The sequence below is a fragment of the Rhinopithecus roxellana genome, chromosome 4 (genome assembly GCF_007565055.1).
Source record: "Rhinopithecus roxellana isolate Shanxi Qingling chromosome 4, ASM756505v1, whole genome shotgun sequence".
Taxonomy (NCBI): Eukaryota; Metazoa; Chordata; class Mammalia; order Primates; family Cercopithecidae; genus Rhinopithecus; species Rhinopithecus roxellana.
In genome coordinates this window covers 97,569,031-97,592,982 of record NC_044552.1, presented here as the reverse complement: position 1 = coordinate 97,592,982, position 23,952 = coordinate 97,569,031, and the positions used below count along the sequence as shown (strand labels likewise).

At 44.1% G+C, this 23,952-nt stretch overlaps 1 protein-coding gene across 6 annotated transcripts in view; it reads right to left on the bottom strand.

Moving 5' to 3' along the window:
* Positions 1-2,817: 2,817 nt before the first annotated feature.
* The window catches only part of BACH2 (BTB domain and CNC homolog 2), a 378,701-nt gene continuing 357,566 nt past the window's right edge, over positions 2,818-23,952 (bottom strand). For 4 of the 6 annotated variants that reach the window (XM_030928376.1, XM_030928378.1, XM_030928375.1 and 1 more), the window contains 2 exons: positions 12,857-13,063; positions 7,107-7,592 (listed from right to left, as the gene is read on the bottom strand). In XM_030928376.1, the coding sequence (XP_030784236.1) occupies positions 7,107-7,592; positions 12,857-13,063 (693 nt within the window). Of the gene's footprint in view, positions 7,593-12,856; positions 13,064-23,952 lie in introns of all 6 variants that reach the window. The other 2 variants (XM_010357758.2, XM_030928374.1) reach the window with 1 other exon arrangement.

The following is a 23,952-nucleotide window of genomic DNA, read 5'->3' as shown; positions in this document are numbered from 1 at the left end:
CCCGGGTTTACGCCATTCTCCTGCCTCAGCCTCCGGAGTAGCTGGGACTACAGGCGCCTGCCACTTCGCCCGGCTAGTTTTTTGTATTTTTTTAGTAGAGACGGGGTTTCACCGTGTTAGCCAGGATGGTCTCAATCTCCTGACCTCGTGATCCGCCCGTCTCGGCCTCCCAAAGTGCTGGGATTACAGGCTTGAGCCACCGCGCCCGGCCCTCGGCAGCTTTTAATTTCAGTTTTCCCATCTGGCGGTCAGGTGCACTTCTTGAAGCATGGATCTCGGCAGCACAGCCCTGCCCTGCCCAGACACCATGTGCATGCACTCGTTACAGCCTCGCTGACAGCTCAGACCCTCCCTGCTCTGCTCTAGTGACTTTCTCTCACCTCTGAGTCCAGTGTTTGCTCATGGTCACTTGACCTGCCCACCATTTGGTATCTTGTTTTCTCTTTACGTCAAAACCTAAGACACAACTATCAAATACACTTTTAGAATACACCTTTTAAACTGTACAGTCATGCGTGGCATAACCATGTTTTGGTCAATGATGGAACGAATATATGACAGTGGTTCCGTAAGATCGTAAACCCTATTTTTACCGCACCTTTTCTATGTTAAGATACACAAACACTTACCCTGGTGTTACAATTGCCTACCATATCCAGTACAGTTACATGCTGCACCATTTCGCAGCCTAGGAGCATATAGTCTAGGTGTGTCATAGGCTTTCCCATCTGGGCCGGTGCTCACAATATGAAATTGTGTAAGGATGCATTTCTCAGAACGTACCCCCTCACTAACCGATGTGTGACTGTGTGGATTCCTCAACCACAATTCTACACATCTTTCCTTGCAACTCATTGCATCTTGGTGTTGGTTTAATGTTCTTTCTCATTTACTTTCATTTAGTTTTTAAAAAATTAAGCCTTTTTTTGGGATATAATTGCAGATTTACATGCAGTTGCAAGAAATGATACCCATCACCCAGTTTTCTCCCGTGGTAACATCCTGCATGGTGACGGCACAATATCAAAACCGAGAAATTGGGCTTAAAGCCTTTTCTCTACTCTCACAGGCACTAGGGATTTTTAAAATTCAGAGTTTAGGAATCACATTAGTATTATCAAATTTTAAAGATTCCTAATCACATTAATCAGGTAGCAACTAAGGGTCCAAGTCAGAGGAAGAGAAATGGCCTCTAGGAAAAAAGATTTCCTGAGGTTTCTCACTCTGTAATTTGGAACACAGGGATCAGAGAGAAAGAAAATCAGTTTACAATGCATAATGATATGTCTTTATTTCATCAACAGAAATGGTGTCTAGACAAAATTCAGTTAACACTAGCAATTCAATTGAGTGAAAACTTTTTTTGCACAATAGTGTATTTACAATGAGTAAATGAAGTTTCAATTCATTAGTTCATAGCAATGCTTTTTTTCCCCAAAAGGTAAAAATTCTTAGTTACAGAGAATAAGCATCAACAGCCTTTCATTTTTACAATAAAAACCACAAGAAAAACCACAGTCACTTAGAAAAAAATAAGGACAAGCCTAAGAACTAGTACAATAAAATGATGCATTGAATTAAGTTACATTAAATCGCATAGAATCTGTGTAAAAAGTATGTAGAAAAACACCTGATGTAACCTGTTACAGTCGTTGACCAGTTATGAGAGGTACAGAGGGTTATACAGGTAGATATGTGTGAAAACTGTCCGTATTGTTCAACCTGGGGAGGAAGAGAAGAGGGGCTGCGGCCCCTTGCATACACTGAGAAGACCCTGTTTTGAATATGGCCTCTGGAGTTTGTAAGGCATATATTAGAGGTGCACTTGCATCAGACTGGTTCTGGAACAAATTGTCACAGGCCCTCTTGGCCTCACTAGCAAAGGTGCTGCTTGCCTTGAATGGCTCACTGTGTCTAACAAGCACCTGAAGCTCCCAAACGCATATGGAATCTTCCTGCTCACTCACTAGAGGTGCCATGTCTTTATGTCAGAGCGTGAACAGGCATCCCAGGATTTGCACACACAAAATACATTGTTGGGACTTAAGGGGAGGTCACACTTCTGCCTCCAAACATGTTTTGGTAGAAGACTGAGCATCCATCTGTAGGAAAACCCCTTTGTCCAAGTCCCTTCACTCTTTCGCAACATATGCGTCTGATTATTCCCATGGGAGCGCTTGGCACTGAATGTGAGTCTACCTGAAATGAATGGTCTTGGTGCACTTCTGCTTCTAAGAAGGGCCAGTGTTTTATCTGAGGTCAATAAACTGGAATGAGAATGAAAGTCAGAGCTGTTTATCCATTGCTTGACAGTGATATGCATACACCATGTCACAACATTAAATCAAAGCTATGAAAGTTGGCCTCTGCAACCAAGTGGGTATTCTTCACAAAATGGCAGCATCGTTTTCATATTACATTTAAAATGCACTGATATTCATTTGATAGAAATATCATCTCCCAGGGTGGAGTGTAGGAAAATACTATAAACTTACTTTTCTTTGCAAGTAATGTTTTTGCACCGTCAGTTGAATAATTTATCCTCAATCTGCCACAATAAGACTTTTCTATGTACAAATGCTATTTGCACACACTATTTGTGTACAAATATGTTCTGTTCTACAGCATCGGTTTTGGATGCTGGGGTCATGAGATGGCTCGGGCAGTACTATCAACATACACTTTCAACACACAATGCCTCGTGCACACAGACTTCCTGTGTGAATACCAACTCCACAACAGGGCATTGTACTGTGGACTGGCTCACCAGAAATCGAACTTTCAACAGAGTCCTCAATCTGGGGAAGAAACACTAACTCATGGTACAACGAACAGCTTTATTCTTAAAAAATAAAAACAAAAACAAAAACAAAAAAACACCTTGTTCTTTAGTCTATTTACAGTCATTTGAGGACCAAACTTGATTCTTGCTCCTTTATGGATCTGAGACTCCTCCTAAACTGTAAGCAACAGTGGAGCAGTTTGAAGTCATCTCTAAAACAGCTTCTAGTTTAAATGGGGCATAATGTAGAGGAGTAGGTAGCCAAATAGGGACTTGAGAAAGCTTTCAGGCAGCTCTTCCTCATTTTGAGAGGATTATGCTACTCCACAGGATGTCAAGCAGCTTCACGGGACAGGAGTTTTTGGTGTCTTTACAGGCTTACCATTTTCAAACCTTTGTCTGTTCTTTCTTTTTCTTCTTCTTTGATGGCAATCATAAAATATTAAAAGAGAAAATGTGGGTTTAGGCCTCTTGACAACAGCATTAAACTTCACACTGTGCACACTTCACTTTAGCCAGTCCTCTTATGAGTCCTGTTGCTGGTCCTGGCTCCTTTTGAAGGAGTAGTGGCAGCTGTCATACTAATCACTTTTTTTTTTTACTTCCTTGGAAAAGCAATGTAAGGATTACATCCTGAATTATAGTGCATCTTAAAAGCAGCAAACCTTTAGAAAGACAGTTAATAAATTACTCGCACAACATACAGTTGCAGACACACAGTCAGGTTTTCCACTGCAGCATCACCTCTGACGCCTGAGTTATTGCTGGGAACTCAGAAGAGAAGTAGCAGGATGGCCTCATAACTTTGTCAGCTTTTTTTTTTTTAGGTTTTTCTAACAGTTTTGTTCCAGAATCAGTATATAATGAAGCTCAATTTTAATCAAGGCACCCCCAGATAATACAGAGAAACAAACACATACAGCAAAGCACTCACCTGCCCAAAGCCTGACCAACTTGAAGAGAGGTTGCCTGGAGACACAAGCAGGACAAAGGCAGATCCAAGGGGAGGACTGGATTTAGGTGGGATGTTCATTAGTCTCAGGGTCATCTCCACTGGCTCTGCCCCAACAACCATTCCTGCCCCAGCCATTTGGAGACCCAGGCAGGCATCCTCCTAAACAGCCCGTGGTTGGAGGGTCTTTTATTTTTGTAAAAGAGCCTTAAAAACAACCAAATGTCACTGTACTGTGCAAACACTCTTCCTTGCTGTTCACTTGCTTTTTTTTTTTCCTAAAAGGCGTGGGGTTGACCGACGGATCCCAGGGAAAAGAGGCAGGCCGGGTTTTAAAATTTCACTTGAGGCCGTTTGGATTCTGGTCCCCAGCAAGTCCTCCCTTTGAATCAACCCAGAAATAATTTTGACAAGCACACAGTTCCGAATAGGAAAAGACACGCACACATCACATGAACAACTGCACTAAGCTAGTCACTGTTCATGGTGTATTATGAATGAAATAACTTGTTAGAAATCCCTACGAAACTGGAAGATGGTTTTTAGAGCAGTGTTTTTAACCAGTTCCCATGGCAGAAGTTAGGTTGGGGGAAGAGGAAGAAAAGCGAGGCAGGGGTTGGTGGGAGGAGGGTGAGGTCTGAGTTAGGGTGGAGAGAAATAAAGAGACCCTGCCCCTCCTAGAAATGACTGCCAAACAGGTCTGGGCTACTGAACCATAGAAACCTGGGGAAATGGATGGAATGTGGTCAAGACTACCAGTTGCACATGAGTTGTTACCAGGGTAAACCTCATGCCAAGAAGCTGGGTTGGACCTGGTTATGATATGAGCAGAAAGTGTTCTTTTTTTAAAAGAAGAGGAGAGGTCACTTGGAAAGGCAACAATAGAGTTAAAAAGCAAAATACTGTCAGCTGACTCCACCATAACACACGCCTGTGAAGTACCACGTGATTCACATTGAGTTTATATTCTCGCTGTCACCAGTTTTCCACAAAGGCAAACCTCATGGTGAAGCACAGAACTGTCCTAGTAGGCCAAGAAATTCCAACAACCATAACAAAAACCAGCAGCTCCAACACAGAGCTTTATCAAGATCTGTTTCAGACAAGCACACACACACACACACACACACACACATACACACACACACGAGAAAAAAACAAAAACCCAGAGGCAGGTTTTAAAAGTGGAACTGTTTAAAAAGAGCCTTTTTTTTTTTTTATCCTACTGCATGAACTGACAAATTTCTGGCATTCGTACATATTTAAACATTTAGTGCTAATATTTGTACAGAAAAAAGTTAATAATACTAAAACATATGTTACTATGATTTCACTGTTCGCCTACATCGTATACTAATTTCCCCTTTTACATGCAGCTTTAATATTGTCCAAACAATGGCACAAAGAAAGAAACAAAGTCAACCATCTATTCCCCACTGCCCACCACCCCGTCCCCACATCAAACCGTTCAGGACTCTCTTCCCCAGCCGGGCTGGAGTGGCCCTCGGGCTGCTCAGTGAGACCCAGACCCAAGGCCACTGGAGCGAGGGAGCTGATTCCTCCTCCTCTGGGGCACACCTTCCTGTAAACGTGGCTGGGGCCAACACGCCCCCAGAGCCAAGGGAAGCTGCTCTCTCTGGGTTGCAAGTCAACCAGTTTTGCAGCAAGAAGAGAAAATGATCATCAGGTGAGGGTAGGGTATATGTGTGATTCGGGAAGGGGACAGGGAGGGCTCCCGGTGATAGCTTGTCCAAAGCCTCAGAATGAAGTCTGCCTTCAGACAAGAGACTGGCAGAAAAACCTCAGAAGATAACTCCAAGCCTTTGAAGAAGGAAAGGAGAAAGAATGTGTCAGCCTGTGTCAGGGATGGATCGCAGATGCCAGGATGCCCTGCTCTCTCCCAACAGGGTGAAGGCAGGACCTTCGGGGCTGTGATTCAAATCCCCTCAGGCCAGATGTCCTGGGAGGCTGAGCCTGGGCAGGAAAGCCGGTGGCTGGTTGGCCCCGTCCTTCATGGGGGCAGGTCCTACAGCACAACACTTCCAGAGCAAGCCGAGGCCTCAGGACGTGTTGAAATGAATGGGACTTACTCCCTGGGTGAAAACGTTCTAGCTTGATTTCTAGGAGCCAATGCCTGCTGAGTTCTGGTATAAAATAATGGATTCCTGTTTTTCTGATGTACTTTTGAGTGAGATGTCCAAACTCTCTCCCCACTTAGGAATCTGAACATCCAGCATCAACTCTGAACTCTCTATCTGCATTTAAACTTTGCTTAGGGAAAGGTGGGGAGGAGGTGAAATATAAAAATATTCAAGCAGATTATTGTCTACATATCCTAGGATGAATTCATTATTTGGCAAGATTGTTTTTCCTACATAATTATCACCTGAGTGCTTTTTAATTAGCTAAAATGTTTTACTTTTTTAACTAAAAGCAAAGAACATACAGTATACTTGAGTTATACTGAAGTTACAACTTCATTTAAGAAAATAGGTTTGACCCAAAACGCAGTGCAAGTGGCAAAGTTGACCATTACTGTACAGTATCTGCAAGGAAAAAAACAAAAAAACCAAAAACAAACAAAAGCCCCCCAAACAAACAAAAAACAAACCCACAATACTCAAATGACACCATGTGGCGGTGCCAAAACCAAACCAAATGAAAAAGAAATCTGAAATAAAACCTTGGGAAAAAGCTTCCAACACTGAATTTTGTCCATAAATAAGTACAAATTGAAAAGTGAACTGTGAAGCAAGAAAAATGACCATGTTAACAGTTACCAAACTAGTTCTAGCATCAGAGACAAAAGAAGAGGAATGTTGGAACCTGTTTCTAAATGAGAAATAAGTTTCCAGTTTTAGGATGAGAAAGTTGAGGCATGCAGGACTTTTGCATATGGATATATATATATATATATATATTATATATATATTATATATAATATGTACAGTCTAGCTATAAAACTTTGATGTGTATAGAAGCTGTCTTCAATGAAAAAAATTGAACATTCAGAAGAAATTCCTGAGATAGGGTTTGTGACATGGGCCACTGGGAAAAAAAATCCGTGGTTGGGGCCTAGAGGTGTTGTAGTCTATCCCTGTGAAGACTGAAATTGAGCCACAGACAGACAGTGTCATCACTGCTGTCTTTCCTTGCCTGGGCAAGGGGTAGCACCATTGTGAAGGTAACTATCTATCACTCCTGCTCGAGAAGAGGAGAGAATACTTCGGAACAGTATTGCTGCTAAGACCGCTGTAGTGTGCACCAAATGTGTTCTCGGTTTCTTCGGGACAGCAGATGAACAGTGCCACAGGCTGACTGAAGAATGCCTGGATGGGAGAGGTGTGCAGACCGGGAGGCAGAGCCGAGTCACTAGGTGTAATCTTTCCTGGGCTGTTCGTCAGTTGTACACTTATCAGTCATTTCCTGGCAGAAGTCCACGGTCACTGTTTGGCTCCTGGGTTCAAGAGGAGGTCCTCCTCTCTCTGAGAAGGTTCCGGGGTCAGTGCCTTCTAGCCTCCTCCCAGAGGTACAATTCTCGGAGGTGTTGCTGGGTGCCCAGGGGGGTCCGGGGGGAGCTGCGCCTGGCTCCAAGCAGCAGGGCACATTTTCCCCCACTGCGCATTGGGAGGCTGCAATGTTCTGCTCAACACCCAAGGGCGCAGGGTTAATACTGGAGGCTGTGGGCAGGTCCATGGGTCTGAGGACAGGGCAATACCGATGCAGGGCCTGGATCTGCTCGGGGCTCTGGATGTCTCGGCAGACTTCCTGGGAAAGGCAAGAGAAGTTGTCCAACAGTTCCCCCATGCATGCTTTCAGTTGATTCCTCTCTGACAACAGTTTCTCTTTCTCACACACCTGGACAGCAGACAAAAAAAGAGAAGGGTTGATCAAGCCTGAATTGGAGGACAGAAGGCCTCGTTTCAGGAGGTTTTCCAGCCTTTGTTTTGCATCCACCATTATAATGTAACTCAAGAATGACTAGGTCAGCCTCTAGAAACTTAAAGATACATATTCAGGGAGCCCAGAGAGGGGCTTCTGCCACACCTCCCATCTGAGCAGCCCATCCAGATGGGCTGCTGACGCCAACATCTTCCCCAGGACACCTCTTCATCCCTCTCCAAGGCCCAGGCAAACAACCGGCAAAATCGTCACCCATCAGAAAACTTCAGAGTCAATGTTTTGGTTTCCCAGAATTTGGGGTTTGTAGAAAGTTAAGTTAAAAACTCTCAGTCCCAATCTTGTGACTGAAAATCTCCCCCAAATGTATCAGGTTGCCATTTTTGAAAGGCAAAAATCTACCATTCCAACTACATGACATTTCAAAAAAAGCAAAACTCTGGAGACAGTAAAAAGATCTGTGATTGCCAGGGGTAAAGGGGGTTGAACAGGCGGAGCACAGAGGATTTGGGGACAGTGAAAGCCCTCTGTATGACACTATACTGGTGGGTCCATGTCATTAGACATTTGTCCAAACCCACAGATTGTACAACACCAAGAGTGAGCTCTAACGTAAACTACGGACTCGGGTGATAATGATGTGTCAGTGTAGGTTCATTGACTAACACGTGTACACTTTGTGGGGCATGCTGACAGTGGGGGAGGCTGTGTGTGTGGGAACAGGGAACATATGGGAACTCTCTGTATAGTGTGTTCAATTTTGCTGTGAACCTAAAACTGCTCCTAAAAAAGTAAGCCAGGCTGGGGTGCAGTGGCTCACACCTGTAATCCCAGCACTATGGGAGGCCAAGTTGTGTGGATCCCTTGAGCTCAGGAGTTTGAGACCAGCTTGGGCAACATGGCAAAACCCCTTCTCTACAAAAAATACAAAAATTAGCCTGTGGTGGCGCACGCCTGTAGTTTCAGCTTCTTGGAAGGCTGAGGTGGGAGGATCACTTCTGCCCAGGTGGTGGAAGCTGCAGTGAGTGACTCACTCACCCTGGGTGGCAGAGCGAGACCCTGTCTTCCCCCGCCAAAAAAAAAAAAAGTGTATTAAAAAAAAACCCAAAAAAAAGTCATCAGCAATTTCCTATGGTTGCCTAACATATGGAATTTCATATAGAACCCAACATCACAGGCTCTCTGGCCTTGGTAGCAGAGCAGACTGAACAGGAGGGACCCTCTCTAGGACAGCTGGGGTATGTGCAGTGGGTCTGGAGCAGCGATTCTCCCAGACTTGGGAAGCGAGAAGGAAGGATGGAGCCTGAACCCTTGCGTGCTAGCCCAAGGTTCTGAGATGTTCTCCTTAAACAAAATCCTACACATGCTTTTGTGTTCCTGAAATTCACCATCCCAACAGAGATGACTTCAGCAACAGACTGGAGACTAATTAAGGTTTTATCATCAACATTTGTGGGAAGGGGGCTGGGTGTGGTGGGTCATGCCTGTAATCCCCGCACTTCGGGAGGCTGAGGTGGGTGGATCACCTGAGGTCAGGAGTTCGAGACCAGCCTGGCAAACATGGTGAAACCCCGTATCCACTAAAAACACACAAATTAGCTGGGCGTGTTGGGGGCATGCTTGTAATCCCAGCTACTCAGGAGGGTGAGACATGAGAATTGCTTGAATCGGGGAGGTGGAGGTTGCAGCGAGACAAGATCACACTACTGCACTCCAGTCTGGGCGACAGAGTGAGACTCCATCTCAAAAAAAAAAAAAAAAAAAAAAATTGCGTGCGGGTGAGGGGAGGAGATGGGGTTCCATGAGGCACACACAATGAAGTGGATGAAGAAAAGGGGCATCTGAAGCAGCATGAAGTCAGTTCTCACCAACCCTTTGCAAGCACAGGCAGAAGAGGATGGGAGAGAAAATGAAGAGGAGAAAGGGAGGAGCAGGCATGCGACATGCACAAGGAACAGGTCTCCGACACAGAAACTGCATGTGCCGTAACATGAACGCAATCTGGCAGGCGGCGTGGGCATGTGTGTTGGAAAGACAGATTTACACCGGGAAAGGGCACCTGCTAAAATATTTATAAATTTATCAAGAAAATACATTTTAAAAAGGAAAAATAAACAGATGTAGAAGTGCAACTTGAGAGAAATACATTATGCGAGTTTGCAACAGCTGAGTGGCGGGTGTGTGGGAGACAACGTGGGAGTGGGGAGTGAGTGCAGGGCCTGCTGGGGACTGGGCAGGGAGGGACTGGGGAGAGGTGGAAGCTGCTCCATCCACCAACGCCATCCCTGCCAGGACACTGTATCCCCGTCACAGGGTGGCAGATAAGAAACAAAACACATGTGGGATGTCTCCTTGGGGAGAAAACTTGTATGGGTGGCTGTGCAACCTGGAGCTCTCCCCTTTTAGTATAGAAATCTGCAAAGTGAGGGGCAATACTGCTTGGGCGCTGGGAGAGGAACCCCGGGATCATTCTGCCACATTGCCCTGGCCAAAGCACTGACCCTTCCAGGCCTACTCATTTGTTAAATGTTCCAGGACACTTTCTAGGGGGAAAAAACAAGGTGCTGCGTGTGACAGCAGCAGGAAAGACAGCGTAACTCACGCCTTGGTTAAAACCATGAAGCTCTAAGTCACACATGCACACTGACGAGTGTGTTCTCATTCAGCACTGAAACACAACGCATTATTTAAGGGATGCTAAAAAGTGGTTGGAGAACTAGATGATGCTCTTTTGGTTTTTTAGTTGAAAAATGCTGGCAAAGTGCTTTAGATATCTGCCTGGTCTGTGGCTTGGATTTTATTTGTTCAGTATTACAACACTACACTAAGCAGAAGGGGAATTACCAAAACCAGGCATTTCTCAAATGTGGGTGACTGAAGTTATTTTACTACCTTAAGAGGAGTGCAGGGCACTATAGACATGTGGCTAGGCCCCTGTAGACTCACACCCAGTGGACTTAACTACCTAAGCCCAGCAGGCTTTCAGAAGACCCACAGTCACCAGCAGGAATGTTGTCTCCTTATGTGATTTAAATTAAATTTTGTTGTTTAACAAAAGTAAACAATGTTAAAGAAATACTTGAAAGAAGAAACTCATAATCCCCTGAACTGAAAAGTCACAATATCCAGCAAATTTTAGGGCAACAGACATTTTCTTGACCCCAGCAATGGGTCCAACACTGGATATTCAGAAATGATCAAGTCACTGTCCTTGTCCTTGAGGAACTGACAGTTGAGGGCTGTGGGCTGGGGAAACAGACATATGTAAAGATAACTCAAGAGTAAGTGATAAGCACTAAGCCAGAGGTCAGATCAGGGTTCCATGGGCAGGTGCCCAGCCTAACGGGGGACTCAGGAAAGGGGCTTCCTAGAGAGGTGATGCATAACCTGACTCATTCATTCAGAGATGGGGTCTTGCTATATTGCCCAGGCTAGTCTCAAACTTTTGGCCTTAAGTGATCCTCCTGCCTCAACCTCCCAAAGTACTGCAATTACAGGTGTAAGCCATGGTGCCCAGCCATGACCTGACTCTTAAAGAACAAAGGAGATAGAAAAAGTAGAGGAATGTCCCAAGACAGAGAGGAAATGGTGTAGGCACAAGTGCAGAGATTGATTTTATCAGGGATCAAGTCCTAGGAAGGGAGTGGATGGTGACACTGGAGAGGCAGCTACAGACTGAAACACAAAGGGCAGGAGAGGTCCTACTAAGAAGCTTGGACTTTCTTTGTTGGTGATGGGAGCTACTAAAGACAGACATTTTCCCTGGTTGGTGAGTGTCAAAAACAAAACAAAAGAAAACACAAAACAACAACAACAACAACAACACAAAACCCTGAAGTCCAGGGCTATCTTGATAACATATATCCTGTGCTTTTCTAACATCTCATCCTTGCGCTTTGGTTCTCATCAGCTGGTGGCTCACCCTGAGGCCAGAGGGTGCTGCAAACAGTCTGAGGAGCCACACTTAGATCATGACCACATCATGCAGCCTCCCTCTTCTTCAGCCTGACACAGACATGGCACCTGAGATGACTTTCTGTTATTTGGTCGCAGAAAGTTAGAGCTGAAGGAGGTTGAGTTGGTTGCCTTCAAAGCTACAGTCAGGAGCCCGAGGTCACCTGGATTTACTTTCTGTAGCTTATGGCTGCTTACCAAGGAGAAGGGGTGGGGGCACATAGCTCTAAGTATATGGGGGAGCCTGGGAGATGGGAGTTTGTTTTCTGTGACAAAACACTCTCAGGCACAGGGATGGCTATGACAACCACCTTGAGGCAGAATTGCAAAAGAAAGGACCCCTGGGGCTGAAAAGGATGCCAGGAGATCATCTCCTGAGCAACGGCCCCTCTGCAGGTAGGCGTCCTATCTCTAATCCATTCTCTTCTATAAGGAGGCAGGAGAAAGCAGTGGTACAAGACACGATTTGGAATCAGACACCTGGATTTGCATTCAAGTTCTACCAAGTACTGGGAAGTTACCCAACCCTTCTGCATTGCAGTTTCCTCTTCTGTAAATGGGGATAAAGGAGTGCCTAAGTCATAGCGTTAATGTGAGGATTAAATGGGATCATCTCCAAAAACCATTTAGAAGAATACCTGGTCCACAGATGCTCAAAATTAACATCAGTTATTCATTTATTTTTTTGAGACAGGGTCTCACTCTATCACCCAGGCTGGAGGGCAGTGACGCAATCTCCACTCACTGCAACCTCCACCTCCCCTGCTCAAGTGATTATCTTGCCTCAGTCTCCTGAGTAGCTCGGATTACAGGCACGCGCCACCATGCCCGGCTAATTTTTTGCATTTTTAGTAGAGACGGGGTTTCACCATGTTGGCCAGGCTGGTTTCAAACTCCTGACCTCAAGTGATCCACCTGCCTTGGCCTTTCAAAGTGCTGGGATTACAGGTGTGAGCCACCACGCCTGGCCAACATCAGTTATTTTCACGTTGGATGAGAAATAAAAAAGAACTACCTCTATACGAATAATGACTGAAGGATATAAAATATTGACACACTATTACACATCTGCGCGTGTGTGCACGTGCACACACACACACATAGAGCAGATGTAAAGCTATTACTTCTGTTGAGAAACTTGTTAAAAAATAAACCCAAACTTCCCCAAAGGATGACTCTTCTTTCTACTTTTCCAACTTTCTTTGCTGTTCCTTTACATTGGTCCTGGTCACTTCCGGTTGCGGATCACAGTGGATGGGCCAACTCACCAATTTGCGGATTTCACATTCTAAATTCTGAATACAGTCCAGTTTCCTCTTGCGGCAGCGCTGGGCTGCGATGCGGTTCTTGCTGCGCCGTCGGACATCATGAATGAACTCTAACTGTTCTGAGGTTAGCTTGTGCATCTTAATCATCATCTGGAAATCGTTCCTTGGAAGATCTGTGATTTGATCTACAGGAAAAGGAAGTTTTACCTGAAACCAAGAATAACAGAAAATGATTATGGCAGCTGGATTTTAATTCTGGCAGGCGGAACATCAAAAATGATACAACCTCCTTTTTACAATGACCAAGTAATATGGAAACTACTGAAAGCAAGCAGTGATTACTTATTTCCTGTTTAAAGACAAGTAAGATGTAATAATACCAGGATAATCAAAGAGAGTAAGAACACACATACTGTAATGTTATTGTCTCGCAGATTTTTGAGGCAAATGGCATGAACAATATTGGAAAACGTTTCATTTTTCATTGATGAAGCACTTTTGTAAGAAAGATTCCAGTTAGTTGAAATGTACTTCCATAAGACCTACAGCCTAACTCAATAAAATGACAAGTTACAGAGAGATACCACATAAGGACATATCTAAAGCACCTGGATGAAGAGAGCCCCACATATCCTGAAGATGCTGGAGACACAAAAAACCCAGTGTGATTCTCAGTTACAATAGCATATGGGAGATGGGACAAGATAATTTGGATAGGCTTCACCAGCATATACTAGGAGTCAGAAGAACTGGACTTTCATCCTTCTCACCAGACCTCAGACTAGCTACTCCACCTCTCTGAGATTCAATTTCCTCATCTGAAAAACAGGGCATTAAAAAAAGCCATACATTGCTATACAAGTGGTGGGCACTCTGGGACTTTATTTTCCAATGAAATGTTGACATTCCTTCATCAAAAGGTGAGATGCATTTTCCTGCCTTTTGACCAACAGAATGCAGCCGTAGTAATGGTGTATAGTTTCTGAGGCTAGGTCGAAAATTAGCTGCCATGCCTCGAGGACATTCAAGCAGCTCTGTGGAGAGGCCCATGTGGAGAGGGGCTGATGCCTCTAGCCAACAACCAGCATCACCTTGCCAGTCATGTGAACAAGCCACCTTGGAAAAAGATTCTCTAGCCCCAGTCAAACCTTCAGTTGAGTGTAGCTCCAGTCAACATCTGACTTCACCTTATTAGAGATCTTCAGCCAAAACTGCTCAGATGCGCCACTCCTGATTTCCTCACATTCACATTTCTCATAGAAACTGTGAGAGGTGTTAAGTGATTACTATTGTTTTAGGTCATTAAGTTTTGGGGTGATTTATTATGCAACAATAGACATTGGATGTAGGTACTTATCAGCAAAATTCCAATTCTTGACAAATTCCAATTCTTGACAAATCAAGGCAAGTAAGTATTATCTAAAGTGAGGACAGCAGTCTCCTGAAGGATGGGTTTGTATCATTAATATGTTGTTAAATGATTGCTTATATTTCTTTTTCTTTTTTTTTTTCCTTTTTTTTTTTTTTTGAGACGGAGTCTCACTCTATCGCCCAGGCTGGAGTGCAGTGGCCGGATCTCAGCTCACTGCAAGCTCCGCCTCCCGGGTTTACGCCATTCTCCTGCCTCAGCCTCCCGAGTAGCTGGGACTACAGGCGCCCGCCACCTCGCCCGGCTAGTTTTTTGTATTTTTTAGTAGAGACGGGGTTTCACGGTGTTAGCCAGGATGGTCTACGATCTCCTGACCTCGTGATCCACCTGTCTCGGCCTCCCAAAGTGCTGGGATTACAGGCTTGAGCCACCGCGCCCGGCCTTTTTTTTTTTTTTTTTGAGACAGGGTCTTGCTCTGTTATCTAGGAGTGGAGTGGAGTGGTACGATCACAGTTCACTCTAGCCTTAACCTCCTGGACTCAAGCAATCCTCTTGCCTCGGCCTCCCAAATAGCTGGGATCACCATGCCCGGTTAACTTTTTTTTTTTTTTTTTTTTTTTGTAGAGATGAGATCTTGCGCCAGAGAGAAGGGGGGGAAAAAAGAGAGAGATTAGGTCTCGCTATGTTGCCCAGGCTGGTTTCAAACTCCTGGGCTCAAGTGATTCTCCCTCCTCAGCCTCCCAAAGTGTTGGTATTACAGGTGGGAGCCACAATTCCTGGCCTGAAATATTTTTCTTTTTTCTTTTGAGAGGTAGTCTTGGTGTGTCACCCAGGCTGGAGTAGAGTGGCGTGATCTCGACTCATTGCAAACTCCACCTCCCTGGTTCAAACGATTCTCCCGCCTCACCTCCTGAGTAGCTGGGATTACAGGTGTGCACCCCATGCCCAGCTAATTTTTGTATTTTCAGTAGAGATGGGGTTTTGCCATATTGGCCAGGCTGGTCTTGAACTCCTGGTCTCAAGTGATCCACCCGCCTTGGCCTCCCAAAATGCTGGGATTACAAGGGTGAACCACAGTGCCTGGCCTGAAATATTTCTTAAGAATAGCAACCAGTGAAAAAGATTGCATGAAAGACCCTCAAGTGCGGAAGGTGAGCAGCAAACCACTACTCTATCTCAAGAGCCTCCTTGGCACCCATGAGCTGACATAGGCTTGCACCTATGAGCGGTCTGTCACTCCCCTTCCTGAGGCTCTTGGGGATTCAGCAGCTTCTGGGTTCAGTCTGGTCCTGCTTCAGAAGCTCCTGGAATAAAAAGGTTGCGTGCTGCCAGGCTAAGAGATTGTGTGGGTTAGCTCAGATTCTTGTTTACATGTGCGTCTGCTCTGGATGAGCCAGCAGATGGCACTACAAACCTAAACTTCCTTCAAGCGCTAGCCCAGCCCTGTCTAATACAAACAACACCAGCTACATTTGTGATTTTAAAGTTTCCAGTAGCCACATTAAAAGAAGTAAAAAGAAACAGGTGAAATGAGTTTGAATACTATATGTTATTTAACCCAATAGATAAAAATATTTCCAACATGTAGCTAATGTAATTAATAAGATGGTTTACAGGTTTTTTTTTTTTTTTTTTTTTTTTTTTTTTTTTTTTTTGTGCTAAACTTCCCAAATCCAAAGCACATTTTATCCTTACAGCACATCATAATTCAGACTAGCTGCTTTCAGGGGCTCTACAGCCACGTACAGCAAGTGGCAACTGGACAGTGGAACTCTAGGAGACAGAATAAATGGACTCAGTGAATCCCAGCAGCCAGAAAAACACACGGGTCTGGGCTGATCAAAATGCTCTTGGGTGAAGAAACTAACCCTCAATAGTGTTCAGATGCTGCAGGGTTAAGTCTGTGTTCTTCAAGGCAGTGAGGATGAAGACATTTGATCCTGAGCCCAGGTTTCTCTTTGGTTGCATCATTTGCAGGCAGACACGAGTCCTGATTGCCGGCACGTGTGGCTAGTCAATTCCCATGCACAAAGGCAAACGTATGAAATGATCATTTGACTTTTCTGTGGTTGGGTGCAAGCTCTTTGCCAGGTTCCATCACAGTTCTGAGCTTGTTCCGTGTGGCATTTACTGAAGGTTCCCAGTGGGTGCTCTGATTCAACTTCCACCTGGTGAGCTCTGTCCCATGACACTTTGGTCCAAGAAAGCAAAATCGCAGTAGGGCCCATGACATCACCGTCGGCTTGGTCCTGTTCCAACTGCTAAAGACAGGCAGCCAGGACAAACAGCTCCTTGTTACGGGCTCGGGAAAGGCCTTTGTCCATGGGGCTGTGTTTGCACAGGGCTTCTAATGATATGAAAGAATGATTTATCTTTAATATCCGTTGGATAACAAACAAGACACTCTGATCCTGCACGGTGTCTCCAGAACACAGAGGTCTGTCTGTTGGAGACGCGGATGTTCCAGCGCAGCAGAGGTGGTGGCACTTTGTGGGCTTGTGGAGTTTTCCCTCTGCTGACAACAAAGCCATTCTGCTTCTGCTCTACATGTGTTTACTTACTCTCAGAAAGAAGATATCCCTAAGGTTCAGGCTACGGGGAAAGTCAAAAGGACGACTATACCAAGAGCTACTGTATTTAAATCATCCAGACAGTGAATATAAAACACTAGGGGAATAGGGGGGAGGATTGCCAGGAAAAATGAAAAATCAACAATGCTAGTTTCAAAGTCCTCGAGACAAAAGGCCATACAACACTTCAGCAGAGCTGCTGCAACACAATCTGCTTTTTAAAGAGGGTCAGAGGAAAAGGTAATAGTCAACTGTAGACTTTCTTCCAGGTGAAAAAAAAACCCAACTCACTCTTGTTTCTCTTTACAAGTCTCGGTTCCCCCTCTAGCAAGGGAGGACTTATGTTCACTAACACGCGGGGGTCTCTGAGGTGTTCTCGGACAGGCACGGGGGCGTGGGCGGGTGGGGGACTTGACCACATCCATGTGCTGTTTCCTGAGTAGTAAGTTCCAAGTCAGGGACATCTTGTTTGGAAGTAAGAAGCAGCCACTGACTCTTTGGTACCATGGAGGACATGCCTCTCCCAGGCTCTCGGCACTCAAAACATTCCTCAAATGGGGCTGAGGAGTAAAAGGTGGCCAGCAGGTCTTGGAAAGTGACAACACATCAAAAAGGTTGAGGCCCACCTCTTTTCCTTCTAGATAATTATTCTGAGCCAAACAGGCCCAGTCAGGCTTAACATCTTACTGACTCTTCCTCCACACTCACTCCTCCAGGATCTCACTTCGCAGCAGTGGCTTGGTTTCCTAAATAGTCCCAACACCCAGTGTGATGAGGTGAAGAGTCCTGTGAACTGTCGCCATAATCTCTAGTTATACTCAGTCACCCACACACAGCTCCGGGCATGCAGGCAGTGTATAAGGGGAAGGGCACGTGGGATTCGCGGGCGCCGCTCGTTAGTCAGGGGTCCACCACTTTGGTTCTCAGTAGAGACTCGGGGAATCAGGGCAGCCACTGAGTCAGCAGGCCAAGGGCCAAACAGGGCACCACAGGCCTGCGCCACCGTTGGCACAATAAGCTGCTGATTTTATTCAGCCCAGCAAAGTGTTGACCCTTCTCCTCTCTGGAACACAACAGGAGGAGCAGGACTTGAGGTGGGTTTTTAGCACGGTACCTGCCCTGTCCTGCTAAGCATGGCTGGCTACAGGAGGGTTAGTTCTTCTGGAGACTCCAGCTCTTTGTAATTTTTTTTTTTCTTTTAGAGACAGGATCTCGCTCTGTTGCCCAGGCTGGTCTCAAACTCCTGGCCTCAAGCGATCTTCCTTCCTTAGCCTCCCAAACTGTTGGGATTATAGGCGTGAGCCATCACGCCTGGCTAGGCTCCAGCCCCTGAGCAGTCAGTAAAATAGATGGTCCATGCAGTGTGCCCAGGGATTCTCAGGTCCGCCTGTGATATCTGGACAATACATGGAACCTACATATGTCTCTTTGAATGCTGTCTGCACCGACGAGGCAGAGGAGAGACTGTAGGCTGGGCCCCGGGATGCCCGTGCTTCCTTCTCACCAAGCAGAAATCGGCTGCATTATTTCTCCTCCCTGCCAACAGCCACGACCATTCTTCAGCCTAAACCATCATCCCCTTCCTCCCAGTTAAAAGGAAACATTGAAAAATTATATAAGTATTATATAATTATATACATTACTCTAAGTATTATATAAAATTATGTATTATATAATATAGCTTCTTTCATAAAATACAGGACAAAAGAAGGGAAAAAAAATTCTCATCCCCAAATGATGACTCTCTCGCTCTGGTAGAGTTCCCTGTGATCTTTGTTTTCTCTGTATCTTTTTTAGGAGTTGCAATCAAGTGGTGCTGTATCTATCTCACCCAACAAACATTTTGCTTGCCTAGTGTCTCTGGTTTGCTCGGTGAAGTTTACTGGAAAAGCAGGATGTAGCTGCAAATTTTGCAGAAAAAGCCAGAAACAATTATTTCCTCTAGAAATCTCAGTGGAAGACTAGTTTGTTAATATTTTTTCCTATTTCATTTCTTGGTTTCATTACCCGATGTTGACTGAAACCCATAGAAGTAGGGTCACATTAGCATGATACCCTGAGGCACTGATGGTGTGGTCAGCTTTCCAAAGTCTTTAACACCCGTACTCTGAGGAGACCCTCAGATCCCAGGGAGCTGTCGAAGGAGGAAGCAATATGCCCACTGGACAGATGATTCCAGTGCTGCTGGAACCAGGACAGCCAGCTCAGTGCTGGGCAGATGGCAATGACAAAATCTCCCCTCCCAGGTGAAGAAATGTTTCCCGCACAATTGTCCTTCCATGCTCTCTTCTCATGGTCCAGTTTCTAACACAAATACAGGACACTTGAGATTCAGTTGTGATACTTCAATTAATTAGCTGTGTGATCTCAGGCAAGTCTTCGTTCTGTCTGTCCTAAAGTTCCTGGAGGATCTAGGAGTCAAAGGGAGATAACGCCTGCCCTGCTTAGCTTATAGGGTTGCTGTGAAGAATAAAACTGGATGATAGGGGGAAGAAGTGCTTGGGAAAGTTTCAACTGCCTGATAGATACAAGGTATTATTATTTCTGTTTATCAGCTCTATTTATCTTTGTCACATGGTTTCGTCTTACAGACATGTGCTTTGGAATTCCAGACATTCACAATGTTCTAGACAACATAAAAACACTGTTTTAATTAGAAATATGGCTGATTTCTATGCTGCCCAGCAAGGTTTCTTTTTATTAAGCAGACCAATTACAGACACTTCTAAAAACATGCCTGATTCACCAAACCACAAAAATGATTGTACAAATTTTACATCTCAAAGTCAGCATTTGGGTGGGAAGAGTTAGAGTCAGATGGCTCTTCTGTACCATTTCCATGTTTTCTCTGGACTTTATCTCTCTCTTCCCTTCTCTCTGTCTCCCACCCCCTGCCTGCCCCCAACACACTCTCTTACCTCTCATACACTTTTATCCCTCTCAATGTAAAATATGTTAATAAAGCAGGTCCAATGAATCTATACTTTTGACTGTGCAAATAAACTCTCTGTGGTGCTTCTTTACTAAATCTACAATTAAGTAGAAATGGTCCAGTTACAAAGCTGTCTTACTAAGAAGCTTACTACTTTGGAAAATGACTGTGATTTTCTATAATTTCCAACATTTAAAAACAAACCTATAAACCATAATGAGATAAACCATAACTACTTCACACCCACTAGAGGGCTTTAACAAAAAAGATGGGCAATAACAAGTGTTGGCGAGTATGCAGAGAAACTGGATCCCTAATACATTGTTGGTGGGAATTTGAAATGGTATAGCCACCTTGGAAACAGTCTAGTAGCTCCTCAAAAGGTTAAATACAAAGTTATATGATTCAGCAGTTCCACTCTTAGGAATATTATGAAAATAACTGAAAACAAGTCTTAAAAAACTTGTCTCAAATGCTCACAGCAGCATTATTTATAATAGCCCCAAAGTGGAAACAACCCAAATGGCCCTCAACCAATGAACAACAAAATGTGGTATTAGTCAGCAAAATGGATCAACATAATGGAATATTACTCAGCAATTAAAAGGAACAAAGTACTAATACATGACAATATCTCTGGTGAGTACATCAATGGCAAGGGTAAACCTTCAAAGTATTATGCTAAAGTGAAAGGAGCTAGATACAGAAGGCCACATCTTGCAAGATTCTATTTATACAAATGCCCCAAACAGGTACATCCACAGAAACAGAAAGTAGATTACTCGTTGCCTGGGGTTGAGGGGAGTGGGCAATGAGGAGTAACCGCTAATGGGTACAGCATTTCCTTTCAGGGTGGTGAAAATGTTTTGGAATTATACAGTGGTGATGGTTGTACAACACTGTGAATATATCAACAACCCCTGAATTGTTCATCTTAGGGTGAATTTTATGGTATGCGAATTATGTCTTAATTTAAAAAATAAACCTACATAAAATTCAAACATTACAGACATACATAGAAATGAAACTTTCCCTACACTCCTCTCCAATGGTGCTCCCGGTTTTTTCTTATTCTCTATACTGATTTTATTTATAGGGTGTGCATATTTAGGAAACAAACTAGGACCTTGTGCATATTGTTTTGTGATTTTCACTTAATGTGACTTGTTCATTTTTTTTTTTTTTTATTGGAAGAGAAAAATTCCCAACCTGACTTCTTAAGGAATATAGCAAATCCAGAAGTCATAAAGGAAGACTTATACCTTGACTACATAAAACTAAAAAATTTTTATATGGGAAAAGGTACAATAAATAAAGAAGCAGACTAAGGGAATATCCAAGCAACATTTATGAGAAAGGGTTAATATTCCTAATATTAGGGATTAAGATTCCTACATGATGATTTAAAGTTAAACAATACAAAAGAAAAAATGGGCAGAGGTGAACTAGCAATTCACAGGAAAGGAAATATCAATGTTCAATACACACAAAACAACATGTCAGCTTCATTAGTAGTCACCATTTTTTGCCCATCAAATTGGCAAAAATTAAAAAGACTGGTGACAACTAGTATGGGCAAGAATAGGGGAAACTGGACACTCTAAGTTGTTGGATGAAATGTGAATTGCTACAACGTTTTGGGTAGGTCATTAGGTAGTGTTTAATAAATGAGCACAACCTTTAGCCCATCTATGAAACTAACCCACAAAAATAAAAGCACCACTACTAACAGTATGCTCACAAAATGTTTATTGCAGACATGTTTATCAGAGGGAAAAACTGAAAACAACTGAAATGTCCACTGATAAGTGACAGCTGAATGAACTACGATTTACAAGAACCAGAGATACTAGAGAAACATGTCTTGGCCCTATGTGATTGACCTACAGCCATGTGGATGGTAGACAGCTATGTGAAAAAAGGAAGCTGCTAACTCTACAATATAATGCCATTAAAATAAAACCCAAACCCATAGAGAGGTGAATATATATTTGTATATTGTTGTAGGCAAAGAGAAAGCCTGTGAAATTTGGTGTGTTTGGGGCTGGGTACGCTGTGTTCTAGAATTTAAAAAAGAGTGTCATTTTAAGAAGCTGATTATTGATAAAGGATAATACTGTGCTAATTTGATCTTTCTCGAAGCTAGGGAACAGTTAAAAAGGATGGGAGAAGCCAATGACTGTGAGATGGAAGGGCTGCTTAACATGGTATAACTACAACATCTCACATAATATAAGGTATGTGAACACTTTTCTTTTGATCTAACATTTTGGCTCCCTACAGGGGTGGAAGAAGAGAGATTGGGAAAATGCACGTGAAGTATTAGACTGGGGTCTGGCAAGGGGTGGAAACTCCTATCTTCACTTCTGACTCTGGTGTCTCCTTGGGGTTCACTTGAAAGAGAAGGCACCTGGATCTCATAGGAGAGCAGGGCAGAATCAGCCCAGCAGATGCTGGCTTCTTCTGATCAGTCCAGGAAAACAAGTTTTGACTTGTGGAGAAGGATCTGCCTTGAGCACTATTACTGGGGATAATACTTCAACCAGGGTCAAAGTAACTCCCAAAAGCAGGTTATCAACTCCTTGAGCAGCAGTCACGGCAAGTCCCTGAGACAGTTCTTGGAAAGCTAACCTCCTCTACTCTAGGAAAATTAAGACGTAAAATTGGGGAAAACTTTGGCTTTACTATAACTGTCCTGTCCAAACTGTACCACTGAGAGGGACTATGATTTCCAAAATGGCATACAGCTTTGGTAAATGTCTCTTCTTTCACTGTTCAGGAATGCAGAAGATGGATTTTTTTAAAGGTAAAAATAAGAATATTTTTAAAAGTGGGGTATTTCTCAAGGGGGGAAGGCTAGTCCTGTTCGTGACTGTTTTATAGGTTGAATGAGTCCTCCTTTTAATTGAGTTACTATTTTTAATTCTAAGGTAAACAACTGACATGGCTCCAACACAGAAAAAATACATGTGTTCTTGCTGTGGCCTCGAGTTCCAAGAAATGACTTTATGCTCTCTTTTGGGATATTGGTGGCGGGGTGAGGGGGTGGGGAGCACAAAAGAAGATGTATCTGAAACTGACAGTTCTTTGAACATATGCAAATGTCATAAAAACACAAGCCTCCCTTGAACTTAATGGCCAGTTTTTTTTTTTTTTTTGGAGACAGAGTCAGTCTCTGTCACCCAGGCTGGAGTGCAGTGGCACAATCTCAGCTCACTGCAACCTTCTCCTGGGCTCAAGAGATCCTCCCACCTCAGCCCCACAAGCAGCTGGGACTACTGGCACGAGCCACGACACCCGGCTTTTTTTTTATACTTTTGGTAGAGATGTGGTTTCACCATGTTGCCCAGGCTGGTCTCGAACTCCTGAACTCAAGTGATCCACCCACCTCAGCCTCCCAAAATGCTAGGATTACAGGGCTGAGCCACCACGCCCGGCCCCAGGCTCCTCTTAAAGGAGAGACAAAAAACAGACTGCAGGCCTTTGTCCTCTTCTCCCTCCAGCAGCCCTTGGTAGGAAGCCATGATGTAGATGAGCTGGACACAGTGGCTAGCCTTCCACACCAGGCAGGCTCATTCACAGTTTCAGAACAAAAGGAAAACCTCACTAAAGAGGTCAGAGGGAAAGAATGAGTAAGGAGAGAGAAAACACAACCTTTCACTATTTTCAGGAAAGCTCAATCTTCCCAATGTTAGGGACACGGATGTGAGGCTGGCTTGGGGCACGAGGCACAACCCGCCACCCCAAACCTAAGGAGAGATGGTATACTCGCATGGGAATAGCTCGCATTCAAATTTCCTTTCTAATTTATTTTAAATTAAATCCTTTCAGTGTTTCTCTGTCTTTCACCATGTCTGCTAGGCAGTTAAGAGAGGGGCAGAAACCAGGCTAGCGAGCAAAGAAGGAAGTGACCACAGGGCATTTTTTGCAGTTGGCATAGGGCCTTTGGCATCTACTTTCAAAACATGCCCGAACTAAAACCTCATGTGCTTCTCGCCAATCTTGCAGAGGCTGAATAAACTGCGCATGGCTCTGTGAAAAGCCACCTCATCCCATGTGGCATTTCTGCTGTCTGGTTGGGTTAACATCTCTGCCTTACAGAGGCTGGTAACATCCAGAGAGCACAGACGGGTACCAAGGTTACTGGCCTCAGGAGGACCACTTTTCATTTCTTCCTGTGTTTTTGGGATACACAGCTCTGAGAAGGGACTTGTCACTGGGTTTG